At 41.0% G+C, this 19654-nt stretch overlaps 1 protein-coding gene across 1 annotated transcript in view; it reads left to right on the forward strand.

Moving 5' to 3' along the window:
* The first annotated feature begins 3922 nt into the window (after window positions 1–3922).
* LOC145987681 (uncharacterized) overlaps window positions 3923–19654 on the forward strand; it is a 195109-nt gene continuing 179377 nt past the window's right edge. Inside the window, exon 1 of the mRNA XM_083122222.1 lies at window positions 3923–4029. Coding sequence (XP_082978348.1) covers window positions 4011–4029 — 19 coding nt within the window. The 5' untranslated portion in view covers window positions 3923–4010. The remainder of the gene's footprint in view (window positions 4030–19654) is intronic.

The following is a 19654-nucleotide window of genomic DNA, read 5'->3' on the forward strand; positions in this document are numbered from 1 at the left end:
CATTTATCTGTAGCTTAAATTTTTGCAATAGCACAGCGTGTTTCGACCCTAGGGGTCCCGGGTTCAAATCCTGGCCTGGGAATGGCTATTCTTTGTGTAGCTACATCAATTCTATCATATCATCATTCATTCGGATCTTCGCTATTAGCCAAAACATGCAGAAAAGCGATGTAAAATAAACCAGACCAATCAATGAAATGATTTTGCAATATATTTATTATGTTATACAGCAGTAACTTCAATTATTTTTTGTCTACACAAAGCCGACTCTCAAAATAATTAGCCACTCTTATGCAATCAGGAATAAGGTTTTAGATCTTCTCAAAGGAAGCGTCTGGTTTGGCGCCGCCGAGGCCGGTACCCCAGGCAGTCGCCCGGTTCTTAACCCACCCCTGCGTGCTGAAATTATTGGGGATTAGGGGGTGCGTCGAGAGGGGGCTACTGCCCCTCCACTTTTTGCCACTTTTGTCCAGAACTTTTCTAACCTTGTCTACCAATGGAAAGTAAACTGTCCTTGCCCCCCAGTTTTGACACCTTGCTCCCATGGGCGTCCGGAAGGGGGAGGGCAAGGGGGAGCCGTGGCCCCCAGTAAAATGAAAGTCAACAAAAAAATATATATTTCACACATATAATTTCATTGTAGCCACAATAATATGTGTTAATTATTGCATGAACACCATAAATTCAAATTTAAGCAATGTTTTTTAGGGAACAACACTATTTTTGGTGAAAATTTGCCTTCATTTGCCCCCCCCCTGGAAAAATACCTTCCTTGCCCTTCCCTGGAAAAAATCCTACGGGCGTCCATGCTTGCTCCCCTAGTTTTGGAACCCAATCGCCGCCATTGGTAGTAACAATTACTTTCTTGAGTAACAGTAGATGTAAGTAGTTACTTCTGTGATGAGACAATTGACCTTTTCCAAAGAAACTCAGAGTTTATTGACCAATCATGACAGGTATTCTGCTGCCCGAGGTGAACGCGCGCCACAAAACATGTCTTTCCGTTTAGTCACTCCGGTCAACTGCCTACGCAAACAATGCAAACAATAGACTCAAGTCTAAGGTAATTTATACCGCTCTTAACTCAAGGTGCAAGGGTGGTTTAACAATGGGAGGCAGCAAATATTTTCCTGCATGCCGGTAGCAAACGTGTTCCAATGCCTTCTGCATGGAAGATGGGGTAGTCTTAAGAACAGGACGTGAACTCGCGACCTTCAAAATTTCACCTTTTATCGGTCCTTTCTTCTGTTGTTTTAAACCCTGTCCCATTGTACTCCTCGGAATTTTTTGCAGAGCGCATTGCGATGTGTCCGACGACCTTGCCCCTGGCATCGTGAGTCAAAGCACGCCCTCCTCGACGCCTGTCAACTTACCAAAGGCTTTGCCTCCAGTGTTTCCAACTGCATGAAAAGTTCAGAAAACTTTTCTCTTTTTGCCTAAATTTATTTTATGTTCAGATAATCGGTACTGCACTTGCAGTTTGAACCTGTGCCTCCATCGGCTTTCGAACATGGGATCTTTTGGTTACAAATTCCCCTTCAAGGTAAGTAATGTAAAGTTCAACGTGCACATTCAGGGGATATGGGGGTAGGGCCCCATACATTCTCGATCTAGGCCATTTTGGAAGTGATGTGACACCACGCTCCGGCCGCTTTTACCCCCCCCCCAGGGTTGCTCCAATGTACCCATTGATTTGAGGCTGGTGAGCCCCAGAGCCTCTTTATACGGGAACAAGACCGGGAGAAGTCCGACCTTAGATCACCCATCTCGGGAATCGAACCCGGGTCTCCCGCGTAGCAATCAGACGCCATACCGACTAAACCACCGCGGCCTTCAGCTCTGATTCAAAACTTGTTTTTTTTTTATTTAACGTTTTTTCAGCCACTTTTGGCAAATCGCGACGATGGGGATGAGTGATGAAATTGATGAAGGAACACTCATAAAGAACACTTATGTCCAGGCCAGGATTCTAACCATGGACCCCCGGCGTCGTAGAGACTGATTCTAAACCAACCTAAGTGCCTCCCCGATGGCGAAGTGGTAACGTGGTATTCAAGGAGTATCCGGTGGAGGCACATAGTGAATCGGATCCCACCTTAAAGTGTAGGTTGAGTCTCGATTAGCCATACTGTGCATAAAGTGGACTTAAAACACAAATCGAATCAATCAATCAATCAAAATCAACCTAGGCAGGGGTTTATCCAGAATTTTCCATCGGGGAAGGGGGGAGGGGCAAGTTCATATTTATATCCCGGTCACTATATCTCCTGGTCCCCATCCACAGCGCAAAACAGCTATTTTGACATAATCCTCTTTTTCTGCGGGCCGCTTCGGGGAGGAGGGGTTCTAGTTGCCGCTTGTTGCCCAAACTAGGGGGCATCGGTAGCCCTAATTGGCTGATTGACTGCAAGTTTTTTCGTAAGTAAACGCGGCAACAGCGGGTCACTGCCATAATGGCGGTCCCCGCACTGGATCTTAGCTTGGTCGGACTCTCTCAGCTGTAAGTATAAATTTATCGCCAAAATAGCCCTAAATTAGGCCTTTGCCAAAAGTTTTAGGGGGTCGTTGAGGAGATTTTTGTGGTGTTAGGAGGGTGTTGGTGGTGTGTGGATAAATCACTAGGCGAAATCTTTATTTATATTCGTAAGCAATCGCGTCAGTTTTCGTAATGCCAATATGAGCGCGTTGGCCACTGAAAGTTCAAATTAACTACATTCAGTACTCGAAGTAAGGCGGAATGCGGGAAGGGGGGAGGGTGGTATCCACACTGTTCGCAAAGCACCCCCACCCCCAGCTGTCTCATTGCCACTCCACAGAAGCATCCCTCAGTTAATCATAAGGCTAGACCGAACATCACCCAGCTAACAATGTCCACTTCAAGTGCTTCTTCTTCATCATTTTCTTATAATAATATATGCATAATGTAATCTGTTAACTATATTGTGCATGTATTTTTGAAGAAAGTGTACAATTGAAATAACAAAGGATATATTACTAAAGATTAAGCTACGCCCTGTAAATTACAACATGCCCTGAATGTATAGGAGTAATACTAGAGGTGGGGCCCACACATTCACTATCTCGGGCATTTGTGATGAGCACCACGCTCCGAGAGCTTTTACACGCCAGGCAACCAATATACGAGACTGTGGGAAACGCGGAGTATCTTCATGCAGGTATATTGTTGGAAAAAGTTCCCATCTGAAACCTACTTGAAGTATCGAATCCGGGACTTCTTCGTCACAGTCAGACGTTACTATTACTTTTGTAGTATTATTTTTGTTATATTCCAAATTGCAAAATAATAAATGTAAGGTCTATACGTATTAAATATAATACTGCCTCTCCGATGGCGTAGTGATTATAAGTCATCGTCTTGTAATTAAGGAATCCCGGGTTCGATACTAGGTGGAGTCACATATAGAGGTTTGGATCCCACTTTAAAATGTAGATCGCAGAGTGAACATCACAGCGCGCTACGACGCCTGGGTTCGAATCTCGACCTGGGCATGGGTGTTCGCTGTGAGTGTGCCTTCATCATCACTCATCCTCATCTTCGCGATTAGCCAAAAGTGGCAGAAAGCGAAGTAAAATATTATCCCAATATTAAGGAACCATAATAACGATGGTTTACCCATTCAGCGTCTCATTTTTGTGCGCTCCGTAGACTATAGCCTAGAATAGCCTAGTGGTAAATCCCCCCCTGCTCTCACCATTAACAGGTACGCGTAACGAACCGATGCAGTTACATAATTTGATTTTTTTTGTGGGGGAATCCCAGCTTCCTCCTCGGGTTCCGACTAGACGAAAACCCGTTTCCCAACATATTTTTACCTGGTAGTTTGCAACACCGGTGGGAGCATACTGACATAAACATCACAATACAATGTATGCTAACAGTGTCCCACCTCCAGCCTTTAAAGCTCGAGCGCAAAAACATGTGTAAACGTGTGTGCACGCACGGAGAAGAGTAAGAGTGGTCCATCGTCTGGTGCAGCGCGGTTGGAAGCATGGGTCTCCGGTGCACTGGTAAGTGACATTTCTCTCTCTTTTGTTTATTAAGAATTTCCGTCCCGGGGGTTGCTTCTCGAACGACCTTGACTTTGCTCGAGTCATAGGGAAACAGAACAGAGATGTTCCTTTCACGTGTCACGGATGCCTCAGGAGGTGTCAAGGACGAGCTGAAACGGCCTCGAAAACAAGTGAGCATCATTACAGGTTTAGCGTTTCCAAGTTATCAATATCAAATTGGAAGAAAGGAACTTACTTCTATTCTACATACACTAAAACACACATGTACACAGTGGCGTATCAAAGGGGGATTTGGTGGGAGTTATACCCTCCCTTTGGCTCAGTATTCCTAAAAAAAAAAAAGAACGTCAAATGTGAAAAGATGGCAAAAAAATGAGAGCTGACTACCAGTGTACGTAACCCCTCCTGGGTACATGCAGTATGGTATTTGAAAAATTTCCAGTTCGGGTAGTTGTAAACTTCGCCAACTTGTAATCAAGGGGTTCTGGATTCGATTCACAGTGGTTCTGATCCCATTTTAAACTGCAGGCTCAGTCCCGATTAACCTACCTGTGCATAAAGTTAGACTTATCACAACAAATGATTGATCGATTGAGTGATTGATTTGTTGTTTTAAGTCCACTTTATGCGCAGTAAGGCTAATCGGGACTGGACCTACAGTTTAAAGGGATCCGAAAAATGTGAATCGAACTACCACCGGGTATCGAACCCGGAACCCCTTGATTACAAGACAACAACGATACCACTGCGCCATCGGGGAGGCCCAGAACAACAAATGAAAAAAACAAACATACAAAATATCCAAGAATGTATTTAGAGGGGGTCCAGACTTACCAAGTACTAAAATTAAGTAAGAAATGAAAGTTGAGTTGAGTTGGTGTTTTAAGTCCACTTTATGCACAGTAAGGCTAATCGGGACTGGACCTACAGTTTAAAGTGGGATCCGAACCACTTGTGCCTCCACCGGGTATCGAACCCGGGACCCCTTCATTGCAAGGCGGCGACGCTACCACTGCGCCATCGAAGAAATGAAAGTAATGGCATTTGTTGCATAATCGATGGTTATGAATTTCCTTTGAACGTTTTAGAAGGCAAGGATTATTTTGGGATCATACGGCTTTGAATGACATTACAAAGAAGATTCATGTAAACTACTACTCTATATGCATAACATATTAATCAGAAACTTACTTTTCTCCAACTATAAGTAACATCGTTTTTGCTATTCGATAAATATTAGATTATTCATCTATTTGACATTAATTTAATTACCAGGGCACTTGTTTTTATGTAAATTATTCCGATCTTAACTACAGGTAAGCTACGTAATGAATATGCGCTGTTATATCTCTATTCTTATACAGTCTTTTTAACTATTCGTGTAATAATAATATATTAATTTATGTATTGTAATTAATATTATTTTTAATATATTAATGAATATTTAAACATTATTATTAATTATTATTATTATTCCTGAGACACTTTGTGCGGACCCCCCCCTACTGAAACATATTTCTAGATACGTGCCTGAATATATCAGTGGCGTATGATAAGTTCAATATGTGGGCTATCTCAACATAATTTACCTGTGTTCGAATTGAAAGAAAGTGTGCTGAAAATGTGAAAGCTCTTAAGAGAATAAATAAAATATATGTTCGATGGAATTATTAAATGAGGATGTAATATGAAGAATAGGATTTTTGATATATTAAAAATGTCATCAAGTGAAAAGAATATTGAATATGAACATTTTAACTAGATGTTGTATGTAGCAAATTATAACAATTTAGCAGTAGGGTATCCCGAAAATTTAACCTGGTTAACGGCAACAATTCTTATTTATTGTACCTACGTAGATATATGTATATTTAGTATTATGAACCCCCATATAGGATAATTAGATATAATAAAATTAAACACCAATGCTGATATGCAATACAACAAAAACGTGTCCGACAACTTCAAATCTCCCTGTAATTTCGATATTTTTCGTAAAATTTTCCATTTAGCCTAAAATTGGAACTGCATTTCCCTACAGTAAGGAAAATTTCGCTTCATATAGCAACAGTGCCCCTGCCAAGTGCTACACAGGAACAGTGTGGTATTTAAGAAATTTCCAGTGGGGGTGTGGGGGGATTCTACTGACTGTCTAGGGACAGCATGAGATAATGACTTTATGCCATATAACATTCTCCCATGGATAAAATTTATCAAGCAGAGGGGGACACAAGTACCCAGATGGGGGAAATCTCCCCATCCCCCCTACAAATGCCACCCTGCACAGGAACAAAAGAAAGAGCTATTTCCTTCGTCAACGCTGTTTCCAGCAGTGAACTGGGCTACTTGTTCTTAAATAGCTTCACACCTACTTTTTCTGCCACCCCCTCGCCCTCCCTGCGTACAACCGGGTTGTTAGAAGGGTGGATTGGACAGTGATCAGTGGCGTACTTAAATTCTGGTTTAAAAGTTAGTGTAAGATAATAAGCAATTTTCCATATATTAAAGCTAAATGCATAAAGAATACATGAGGAAAGTTGTTTTACCGGCGATAAACGCGGTAACATGGATAATACGCCACTGAACAAGGTAAACAATGCAAGAGAAGGAACATGAAAGTAAACAAGTAGATTATAGCTGGCGCTGCTGTATGATTTGCGAGTGTATCGACGGATGTGTTATTCTCATTTGTTTAACGTGTTACTCGTCTGTCCCCCACACTTTACCTCCGCACTCTAGGTTCGGTGCACTTCGTACTCGGCTCAGATTTGTCTAGGGGTATCTTTCTTTGTACGACAATGCACGTGGGTTGCTACAAGTCAACATAATTATATAATTAACTACAAGAGACAACGGATAACTTTTGCGAAACCTTTATGATCAGGGGGATAAATTACCTTGTCCAGCATGCGTGAAATTAAAAACGGAAATTTTGGATAATTTCTATAGTTTAATTAACGTAAAATTTAAAGTATATACATGTCGTTTCCGAACGTTCATTTCTCTAATTATTTATCGGGCCAAAACTCTAATTTTGATGTTGGAATCTCTATTGTTTGTACCTGGATGCTTTACATTTCATGAATTACATCTGAAGTACGCTTGTCACAAGGTAGACTCGCGTTACTCCAAGAAACGTCTTAACAGGCGCTAGGCCGCCCGACGTGTACATTTCTCAACCTCCACGGTGACAAGGCACTAGGCTGCCCGGCGCACCGTAATTACTTCAAAATAACATCCAGTACAACTACCTTTTTTACCTGTAAACTGGACACCAAGGCACTAGCTTGCCCGGCAATCCAATCTCTTACAGCATCCGTTTCGGGAGATCTGTCCTCCGGTCCTAGCTAACCGAAGCAAAAACAGCCTCTCCCTTCCAAGTCTCAGTTCCAACAGCCGACCTCCCCTACTCTCATCTGGGAGTTTATATACGTTTGGTCGGCGTCTGCTGCCAACCGCCCTTCTTTCAAAATTTTTAATCTTTAACAGCTAAACTGCCCGCCTTTCTTTTGAACGTTCGAAACACGAAGCAAGAACAGAGAGCTACATGGTATTTATACATGGAATAATACGAACCTAAAATTACATAATAAATTGATTTACACTAATAACACATATATATGTTTATACACTTGATTACCTAATTAATTAACATATTAATAAATATTTAAATAAGGAAAAGAAACACTGTTGCCCTGACACGGGGGCAGGGTAACAGATTCCCCCTCCCCAGCGTTACAATTCAATCTGAAATTTAAATTTCAGTCTGTGTGAATTGTCTTAGAGTCACTGAGAAAAGTTAAGCACTGTAACTGAAAAAGAAAAAGTTCACTGATAACGTTATTTTCACTACACATCACAACCGTCTCTCTGAAAAGAAGAGTCTCGATTTCACTTCACTAAATATCGTATTTCCACACGGATTCTTCCTCCGGGAATCCTGGAATCTGCTGGACATCTCGGTCATCTGGTTATCAGGACTGCTCCAAGGTGCAGACAGCTCCTCCACCTTCCAACGAACATGTCTGGCTCCCGCTCTAGGGTCGACTCAGCCTCTCCTCGGTCCATCCGAAGAACTCCCGGCTCCTTAGTCCCCTAGTCCTTGCGTCTGGGACATCCGCGGTACTCGGTTCGACTCCTGCCGAATTTCAGCTTCAAATGCTTTCAAAAAGTTCTATCGTTCGATCACACGACCCGACTTTAAAATGACTTTCTATTTTTCATCTATAAGGAACTTTCCCTTCCTTTTCCGGGCATCGAACTGCCATCCTTCAGCATTCTCTTAGCGATGAAAATCTCATGTCTTCATGTTCACAATTGTTACCACCCTTTATCGGCAAAAGGTTGACATAACATAAAATACAACAGTCCGTAATTTTAAATCTTACATTCGCAAGAAATGAATTTACCAGGACACTAATGTGTAGCGACAATAAATCAGGAACTTAATTACTACTGTACAAACTAGAAGTCGGTCACTCGGCTTCCTTTTCATCATTTTTCACAGCCCTTCTACCCCCTCCCCTTGAGATGGATTCTCAGGGTAGAATTTAGGGACGAGTGCTTTCCCTCACACTTCTCAAATTTCTTCTCGGAATGACCTTCAGCTGGTCAACGTTAGCTAGAACTCTCTTCCCTTCACCTTCCTTTTCCAAGACAACATTATTTGGAGTAGTGAAATTCAGAATTCTGTAGATCCCTTTGAATTTCGGGAAAAAGCACGCAGTTTGCTTATTAAAAGCAGACGAAATCTTATGCTCTTGAACCAGTACTCGATCTCCGACACGAAGATTAACCCTTCTTCTGCCCTTATTGTAGGCCTTTGACGCCTTTTGCCTCGTCTTTTCCTCTTTTTCTCTTGCAAATTCGAAAGCCGCGCCCATTCTTTCCTTTAACTGTATGACGTAATCCATCTGTTTTTCCGCCGTGACGTCCTCCCCGGTTCCATCTTCCCTCTGAAGCTCCATTTTCCGAGTGTCATGCGGCGTGTACAAATCACGTCCAAAGAACAAAAATGACGGCTTCAACCCAGTCATCGAATTCGTTGCATTATTAATGGCAAAACTTATCGCGTCCAAATTTCCAGCCCACGACGAGTGCTCCTTGCAGAATTTCCCAAGTGCTTGCTTGATTATCTTAATCGCTGCTTCTGATTTATTTCCCTTCGGTCTATATGGCGTAATATAGACAGGCTTGCAATTCACAGAACGCAACGTTTGTGAATACAGTTTGCTTCGAAATACACTCTGGTTGTCACTGACAACGTATTTCGGAAATCCTGACTGAAAACAGTACTTCAAGAATGCTTGCGAGATCGTCCTCGCCGTTGTAGTTCTAAGCGGTGTCAAACTAATGTGCCTTGAGAACTCATCTTGAATGACTAAACAGTACTTGTATCTCCCCTTCGTACTTGTAGGCAGTGGTCCAAAAATGTCCAGAAACACTTTGTATCCAGGCGCAGTAGCTTTCCTCGAGTTCATAAATCCCACCTTTCTGCTGTTGTCAGGATTATACTGAAGACAAGTGATACAACTTTTGCAATAGTTACTGACATCTTTGACTACTCCGTCCCAAGTATAATTCTCTAGGACCTTAAACAATGTCTTTCCATGTCCTAAGTGCGCAGATAATAAATCATCATGCGAAGATTTAAGTACTTCATTCTTTAACTTTTCTGGTACCCACAGCTTCAATCTGGAGCTAAACGGTGGATAAAGTCCAGTGTTTTCGTCAACGAAACGGTAAAGCAGTCCATCATCGTCGAGACAGGAATGTTGCAGATAAAAGTCAAATTTTCTCTTCTCTCGAGCATCCTTTATTTCAACTTCTTCTCCATTTAAACATCCAATTAATTTCGACAAGTAAGGATCACTCTGTTGTTCTCCTTTCCACATTTCTTTATCGTTAAGATCTACGGGCGGCGAAGTTTCTTTCTGTCCGTCCGTCTGTCTTCCGCTTACAGTGTTGCCAGTTGCATCTGTAAACATCGCTTCCGTTTTCCTTTTCTGCTTCCGGTCGAATTTCTGACACACTTTGCCTTCGACTTTAGGAATATCATGATGTTCCATTATCGTCCCATCAGGCATCTCTAATCTGAAATATCCTTCAGGCTTGATGTCCTCTATCGGATAATTTTCTTCTGCATCCGAAGATCCAATGTAATTCTCCCTCTCAGAGAATCCCGCTTCGATCCTCGACAAGTAGTCAACCGCTATGTTATTCCTACCGGCAATGTATTTTACTGTAACTGGAAACCTGGTCACCCTGTTTATCATTCTGTTTATGTGGCTCGGAATCTGAGAAGATTTCAAGATGTCCACGAGCGCAGAATGGTCAGTGTAAGCTATCACTTCCGGTGCTTGCAGAAAGTAATATTCAAATTTCTCCAGACCCATGGTCAACGCAAATAACTCTTTCGCTGTGACAGAATAAGAACGCTGAGTGTCAGACAGCTTCTTACTCCCAAATGCAACAGTCTGCAATTTTCTCGTTTTGTCGTCCTCCTGAGCTACGATATAGCCAAGCGCTATGTCAGAGCAGTCTACAAACAAGTGAAACGGTTTCGAAACGTCAGGAATCTTGAGATCAGGACTATTTACAATTGCATCCTTCATTTTCTGCAAACTCTCTTCTTGTTCTTTTCCCCAAGAAAATTTCCTATTTCCTTGTAACAAGTCCGTGATCGGTTTGGATATCTTTCCTTGGTCCTTTATGAAATCCGACAGAAAATTTAAGAAACCTACTAGTCTCCTAACTTGCTTGATATTTCTCGGGCGCTGCAATTGCTCTGCTTGTTTCCTCTTACTTTCCGCACAAGATATGGTATTTTCTGAAATTGTAAACCCAAGAAAATCAATTTTCTTTCTGAAGAGACGTGACTTTCGATAACTAATCGTCAGTCCTTTGTCTTTCATCTTTCCCAGGACAGAATCCAACACACTCAGTTGTTCTTCCTCGGTAGCGTTAGCAATCACTACGTCATCATAATAACATATTGCATCAGTTTGATAATGCTCTCCTAGCGTCTTCTGCATCAGTTCCGCAAGGTGAAAAGGTCCACTACGACAGCCATAAAATAACCTTTTGTATCTAAACGTTCCCATTTCTGTCAAGAAACCTGCATATTTTCTTGTATCTTCAGAAATCTGCATATTTGCAAATGCAAACGGAATATCAAGAACTGTAAATATAGTTCCCCCAGAAAGCTTACATATTGTCGACCTAATATCAGGTATTTCTCTACGTCTAGCCTCCAATCTCTTATTCAAGCCTTTGCTGTCGATGATCACTTTACATGTGTTATCTCTCTTCACATGAAGGATAGGCGGCGAAAGATAATCTGTGTCACCCCTTTCAATGATCCCGTCTTCAAGCATCTGCTCAATTGCCTGATTCATTAATTTCCTCTTTTGCTCAGAAAGTGGCCTAGGTTTCGCTCGGAACGGCTTCTCGTTATTCACATCCAAACGAACCTCGTAATCCTTTGCTAATCCCGGTTTATCTTGAAAAACATCAATATGCCGTCTCAGTATGGCAATCAATTTCGGCTTGTTTTCCTCTGAGATATCAGTACCCTCCATCAGCATGGCAATCCTTCTCTCTTCGTCAACCCCCTCCTCTTTGATGTCGCTGCTACGTGTCTCCGCTCCGCAAGCAGAAACGTTCTCTCGGACTCCTTCGACTCCATCCGTGGTCGAACCCAGTCCCCTTGAACCAACAGCATCAACGCTGTCACGTGTCGGCGGCGAATCAAAAGGCACGATTTTCGAAAGATCAGGCTCAATTGCCCACCCGTTACGATGAATCATGGGTACAAGTCCCAGCTTAGCCATGAATGTCCTTCCCATTAACATTTCATGATTAGCATTAGATAACACAAATATCTGATCCCGAGCCATGTGTCCGTGAAACTTAATATTCACGTAAGCGCTCCCCAGAGATTCCACATCTCCTTCCGCGAGTATTACTTTAGTTCTGCAACCCTTCAATTTCACTCCATTTGTCTTCATTTTCTCGAAAACCTCCAAAGACACAAAGTTATTGGACGACGCCGTATCAATACATGCGTGTACTTCCACATTAGCCACGTTGCATAAAACGATAGGTTCCCTTACGTCTTTAACATTTACATTGTTAGGTGAAAAATTTTCCTTTTGTGTAAAATTTGCAGTTTCCACGCCACGAACTTGACAAATTCGTGGCGACTCTACGAGTTTTTTGTTACGTCCTTCCCACGTTCATTAATCTTGTTTTCCCTACGGTGATTTGAAGCTCTGCAACCTTTCTGTCCACAAGTGTAGCATAATTTATTTCTCTGGCAATATTCCTTTGAAAAGCGGATCTGTTTGTTTTCATCCCTCACCGCAAGCCGCGAGGGTGGAGGGCGTGAAACCACATGTTCAACCCTCAAGCGCTCGACTTTCGGGCGGTCAAAACCAATGCTGACAGGGTCCAAGAAAATATCAGATTTCTTTCTCCCCCTCTCCTCTTCGCATTCCTGGTTAAATGACTTTCTCAAAGACCAGCTGTAAATTTCGTCTTCCGAAACGAAAGATTTGAATCTCTGCCTTTCCAATAACTCCGCTTGTAGCTCTAGGGCGTACTCGCTCAATTCTCTCATAGAAGTGAATGTCTTGTTGTACAAATAATCCCTAAATACCGGATTGCAGTGCGACTTCACAAAGTCAATTCTCTCCTGCGCAGAAGCCGAATTCTTTATCCTGCTAAAATGCCTGTCAACTTTGCGAACGTATTCCGCCAATCCCTCGTTAGCAAGTTGAAACCTTTGCGACAAAAATAACTCTGCTTCTCTCTGATAATCCAATCCGTGAAAAGCCTGCAAGAATTTATGCCTGAATTGTGAAAAATCACCGAACGGTTCCGTGAACAAAAACCACTCCCTCGCTTCATTTCTCAACGAAAGAGGAATAAACTGCTTCAGAAAATCATCTTCAGAAATTTTCAGCGTTCTCGCGTAATCTTGAATCCTATCCAGATACGAAAAAGCATCTTCCTTCCCTACATTTCCCTCAAATGTCGGAAGCGGCAAACGAATTTCCTCCATTGTCACTCTTGGTACGAAAAAGCATCTTCCTTCCCTACATTTCCCTCAAATGTCGGAAGCGGCAAACGAATTTCCTCCATTGTCACTCTTGGAACGCACCTCTGTTCCTCAACAACAGAAAGCTCTAACGCGGTCGGGCTGGACCTGCTCGAGTTACCAAGCGACATTCTTGTAACTTCCCCTTTTCTGTTTCGCAAGATCATCGGTTCAATCCTCGTCCGTTTCTCTCCTTAACTTTCAAAGCAAAAATCTCCTTCAATATCTTGCGACAAGACCTCAAATAACTAAGTTCAATCCCGGACAGGCCCCCAAATAAATATGTTACTCGTCTGTCCCCCACACTTTACCTCCGCACTCTAGGTTCGGTGCACTTCGTACTCGGCTCAGATTTGTCTAGGGGTATCTTTCTTTGTACGACAATGCACGTGGGTTGCTACAAGTCAACATAATTATATAATTAACTACAAGAGACAACGGATAACTTTTGCGAAACCTTTATGATCAGGGGGATAAATTACCTTGTCCAGCATGCGTGAAATTAAAAACGGAAATTTTGGATAATTTCTATAGTTTAATTAACGTAAAATTTAAAGTATATACATGTCGTTTCCGAACGTTCATTTCTCTAATTATTTATCGGGCCAAAACTCTAATTTTGATGTTGGAATCTCTATTGTTTGTACCTGGATGCTTTACATTTCATGAATTACATCTGAAGTACGCTTGTCACAAGGTAGACTCGCGTTACTCCAAGAAACGTCTTAACAGGCGCTAGGCCGCCCGACGTGTACATTTCTCAACCTCCACGGTGACAAGGCACTAGGCTGCCCGGCGCACCGTAATTACTTCAAAATAACATCCAGTACAACTACCTTTTTTACCTGTAAACTGGACACCAAGGCACTAGCTTGCCCGGCAATCCAATCTCTTACAGCATCCGTTTCGGGAGATCTGTCCTCCGGTCCTAGCTAACCGAAGCAAAAACAGCCTCTCCCTTCCAAGTCTCAGTTCCAACAGCCGACCTCCCCTACTCTCATCTGGGAGTTTATATACGTTTGGTCGGCGTCTGCTGCCAACCGCCCTTCTTTCAAAATTTTTAATCTTTAACAGCTAAACTGCCCGCCTTTCTTTTGAACGTTCGAAACACGAAGCAAGAACAGAGAGCTACATGGTATTTATACATGGAATAATACGAACCTAAAATTACATAATAAATTGATTTACACTAATAACACATATATATGTTTATACACTTGATTACCTAATTAATTAACATATTAATAAATATTTAAATAAGGAAAAGAAACACTGTTGCCCTGACACGGGGGCAGGGTAACAAACGTGTCATTAGAAAACAGTTTGTCCTGCTACAGGCTTATAATATCAGTATACCGGAGCATATGTAGGGTGGCGAATAGAATTTGCATGTTACCCACATGGTAATTAAGTTGTAAACTGCGCGATCGATGTAGAACACACGTGTAAAGAGCCAGGCTATTTTCATGAGAATACATTGATTTGTTTGGAACGAAACATAACCGATATTGTGCAACGCCTCATACATTGATTTCTTTATAAAAATATTATGGACATATGAGGACATAGGCTATAATCCCTGTCACACAATACAGGGATAATCTTCCTCACCCAATTTTCAAAACTGATTCATTCACTCATTATACTTAAGAATAACTAAAAGTATAGTATAAAAGTAGGTTAAAATTACCTTACCTATTAATAGCTGAAGCTGTAAATGGGCACTCAGCACACACAAGGATAAGCACAGGATAACACGACTCCACAGAGGTTTCTCCTGGCAGTAGATTCAGGCGCCAGAGCCTCGTTGGCCTACAGGAAGAAGTTACTAGGGTGTATACTACGGAGAAGGGAGCTTGGCTTTGGGTGCCTTGTCCCGAAACACCTCATACTCCCCACTGCAACTGATTTAATAACCCACACTTTTCCATCTTGCAGGCTCTCTGTCTGTCTGTCTGTCTGTCTGTGTGTGTTCACAGACTTCTTTTGTGTGTTTGCGCGCGCTCGTGTATACGGAAAATGAACCATTCACTTTAAATCAAATTCAAAGAAAAATTTGTTTTCTTTACAGAGATGAAAAAAACTCGAGCACTTAAACGTTGCAGGCAGCTCTAAATAAACAATTGTAATTGCACTAAATTGTAATATTTTCCTTAGCTTATTTTTTTTAAATCACCTGACGTCCGGGTGTGTCGAATTATACACATAACCGAAAAATCTACAACTTATATAGTCTAGACGTAAGACCTAATTAAGAACATAATTGTCTGCACAATAAACACAACTCTAATCCAACAGACACCGGCTTAATTGAATAGGACGCATAAGTAAACAATTTTCATTTTGGTAAGATTTTAATTCGCCTCACATCCTGTAACTAAAGTCTCGGCCAGTTAGACTCGTATTGTTTCGATTTTAAAGACAGCTGCACCGATCTTGTCTTGTCTCCTAACTGATCCCATTCTTGCATCAATTTTTTGTTGTTGCTTAAGTTCATGTTTTGTACAGATGGGTTAACATTGGACGGGACCGACAGTTTTAAGTGGGATCCGAGCCACCCATCGGGTATCGAACCAAGGACCCCTTGATTACAAGGTGACGACGTTACCACTCCAGGCGCGGATCCAGGGGTGCTCGTCCCTCCGAATTATCAGGATTTCTTGTATATTACTATTATGCAAATATTTTTCAAGACTCAACTTTTTGGTCCTTTATTACTAAATTTAACAGGCTCAATAATATTTTTTTTAAAGTTTTATTTAAGCCCACTGTTGTTCATGATAGGGTAATTGGAACTGGACCTACAGTTTAAATTTGCATCCGAACCAATCTGTAAGATGCCTCAAAAGGGGATCGAACCCGAGACCCCTGCAAACAGTGGGTTTTTGTTTCTTTGTTTCTTTATTTCTTCACTTTACTCTTGATATACGCGACAGTGGGAGGAATTATAATAAATCATCCATTCCAGCCCTGGACCCCCTATTTTTGCAAAAGACTAAGAACTAGAATATAATTAGTTCCTGACAGTGCAAGTGTAGGTTACAATTGATTCTGGATGAGGTGAGGTGCCCGACTGAATTTCGCCCCCCCCCCCCCCATTGTAACTTCTGGATCCGCCACTGTACCATTACGCCACCGAGGAGGTCTCGTCTCAATTTTCAAAACGTGGTCTCAGTCTCAGAACCGTCATTGATTCCTGCAATAGTGTGATTCTCTTTTGATTGTACCTTACCTGACATTTATTAGGAAGATTTCAATGTTGTCATTGGCCCTTGACATTTTGGCATACAGCATTGCCATAGGCTATAAATGTAATAACAGGTTGTGTTTCAACAATCGATTACTGAAAGGGTTTCCTCTTCTAGTTTAACAAAAATCACGATTTGATCGATAGAAATGAGACATTTCGTCTAGAGGCCACTCAACATACATCAATTATGAAACTTGCCCAAGGACTCGAAACGCATGCAAATGTAGGCGCGGTTCTGTATGTTGTGTCTAAATGCACGTTTGCATAATACACAATTTCGATTTCTCAGCATAGACATGGAAAATGGAATATGCTCTGCAGTTGTTTGCCCAAAGGCGGCTTTATGTCCTCTCCTTGACCAAAATTCCCTAAAATGAAAATCGTCAGGAGTGTGAATAACAGACACCTTGATTTATCGGTGTTTTTTTTGCGTTTTAATCTTAGCACGCTTTCTGCAAAATATACCTCTAAAAAGTATACCTTCATTGTTCTTTTGAACTAGTACAATACTTTAATTTGAAGATCACATAGCCTACGGCTGTTCGCGATAATTTCATACATTGGAAACTATTTTTGAGGAAGTTATTTTCAATTACTTTTCGCGCGACAAATACCGACGTTACGGCTCCCGTGTGACGGTAGGTGCGCATTCGATCTATCGCCAGAACACCGCAAGCTTTGCTCGGTGATGCAAAACGTCCCGATGGAAGGTGAAAAATCGAGAGAAACGTCCATGTACATGTGGTTTCATGTAGCTGTAGGAATTATTTCAATTTTAACGCGTACCATAGATGTTTTTTTTGGGGGGGGCATACAATTTTGGAAAATGTCTACGTTATACACGCGTAAATATTTTACAAGAAATAATACATTATCGTGATATTTTTAGTTTATTCAGCACGTAATATGTTGAAATTCGCAAAAAAGCCACAATTCGCATTTTATGATAAATTCGCGTTATTTCGCAATTTCGAATGCATGAAAAATGTGTTGGGAGCATTTCACTGCACATAGCTACATAAACATTTTTTTTTGTTGCAAGAGTTATAATTTTTCGGTATCATCGAGTTTGTAAATAATCCAGGTCCCTACACATAGCACTAACTACTAAAACACTGGGCATCTTTGTGAATGTACCTTCATGGATTTCGTCATATCATCACTCATCCTCATCTTTGCGATTAGCCCAGAAGTGGAAGAAATGGGAAGTAAAATAAACCAATCAGTCATGTTGATCTCTACAAGCATCCCACTTCCCATGCCCAAACTCAACCCTAAATAGGAATTTTCACCTCGAGCACTTATTTTAAAGCTATAAATTTTTATTGCATTGATGAAGGGATTCCGGGTTCGATACCCAGTGGAGGCACATAGTGGTTCGGATCCCACTTTAAACTGTAGGTCCAGTCTCGATTAGCCTTACTGTGCATAAAGTAGACTTAAAACACCAAATCAATCAATCAATTTATTATTGAAATTTTATGGATCACCAGTTTATTTGTGGGATGTAAATTGTAAAAAGCTGTATTTGAAGATACAATATGAACAACAGCAACAAAAATATTATTAGCCAAGGGTAGAAAAAAACAGGACACCCGGTCGCTATGGAGCCTTAAAATTTTCACCTGGCGCCCGAAGTTTCAAACTCAACTTTCTTTTTTTTCGTAATATTTCGAGTTCATTATGGAAATCTCTTTTACCATTTTTTTTTAAAAAAAGAACGAGTATATTGATAGATTTATTTGGATTATTTTTATTTCGCATTTCTGCAACTTTTGGCTAATCACGAAGATGAGGATAAGTGTTGTGATGAGTTGAAGGGACACTCACAAACACCCATGCCCACGCCGGGATTCAAATCTGGGAACTACTGGCGTCGTTGAACGCTGTGCTAACCACTCCGCCACAGAGTCCGGCAAGAACGAGTACACTATGTGTGTGTGTTTTCTGTATCACTTGTATAATTAAAGCAGAATAATGAACATGCCATTATAAATATTTTCACTGTTGCTAGCCGAATTTAAGAACCTGCATCGGTAAGGTAGATTCGACCATATCATTAGAATGCACTTATTGCATAGTTATTCATGCTATTACCAGTAGACCCATGTATATAGTTCTGTAGGGAAGCCCCTCTGGCGCAAGAATTAATTACTTTTAAATCAATCTTGTATGAATTAATAAAGTAAACGTTTTAATGTCACATTTCAAAATGTTTAGCTTTATCTTAGTTTGATTCATGGCTTATTTGGACAGTATTTGAATAATAATAATAATAATAATAATAATAATAGAAAAGCGTATCCAGAGGGTGGGTACAGACGCCCATTCCTTTAATTTTTTGTGGATTCTGAAAATAACATCCACTAAAAGTGTTTTTTTTTTTAGTTTCACACTGAGTAGTGATGCAGTATATAAGCTGAAAGTCTGACTTCAGTGAGAAACTGTTTTGGTACAGTAAGTGAAGTTCTTGTGTGTTTTTTTAAATAAATGATATATGCAGAGGTGAAATACTAAAAACAAATACATTGCATTATGTACTCGACATTAAAAAAAAAAACATTGTCAGTGTGTGAAACTCGATTTCTAAAAAAACACGATTCACCTCATGTTTTTATAACACCATTAACCCTTGTTTGGAATAAGGATTAGCTATGGGGAAGACCACAGAAAAGATATGCAAAGTTCTTAGGAAAGCTGGCATTATAACTTACAGGAAGAGGGGGGGGGGGGGCAAAGCATCTTATGAATAGCGAAGAATGCAAACAAGAAAAAGGAAAACAGAGAAGAGGAAGAGGAAGGGATTATCTACGAAGTGAAGTGTAAAGAATGTCAGAGTGTGTATATAGGAGAAACGAAAAAGAGACTGAAAGACAGGTTGAAACAACATAGGGATGGTGTACGACTTAAGAGAGAGAGAAATGCGCTATTTAAACACACGAGAGAAACAGGACATGACATAGAGTGGGATGAGGCTAAGCAGATAGGAGGGGAGAAGAGAGTACTAGTAAGAAAAAGGAAAGAGGCCAAGGAAATAGAGAAGAAAGGAGAAGAAGACACAATGAACTGGAATGGGGGACTGAAGATAAACAAAGAATGGAAGAAGGTGTTAGAAAGAGTGGAAAAGACAAGAGCGAAAGAGGAGAGAAGAATGAAGAGGAGTGAAGAAAGAAAGGAAAAAGAACGTGAGATAAAGAGTCCAACCACTTTTCAGATGATAGGGAATGTTTAGTTAAATTGCCTGTCAGGTGAAAGTACAGTTGACAAGGGAA

This window comes from Lepisma saccharinum, chromosome 5 (assembly GCF_977018435.1).
Source record: "Lepisma saccharinum chromosome 5, izLepSacc3.1, whole genome shotgun sequence".
In the NCBI taxonomy this organism is placed as follows: domain Eukaryota; kingdom Metazoa; phylum Arthropoda; class Insecta; order Zygentoma; family Lepismatidae; genus Lepisma; species Lepisma saccharinum.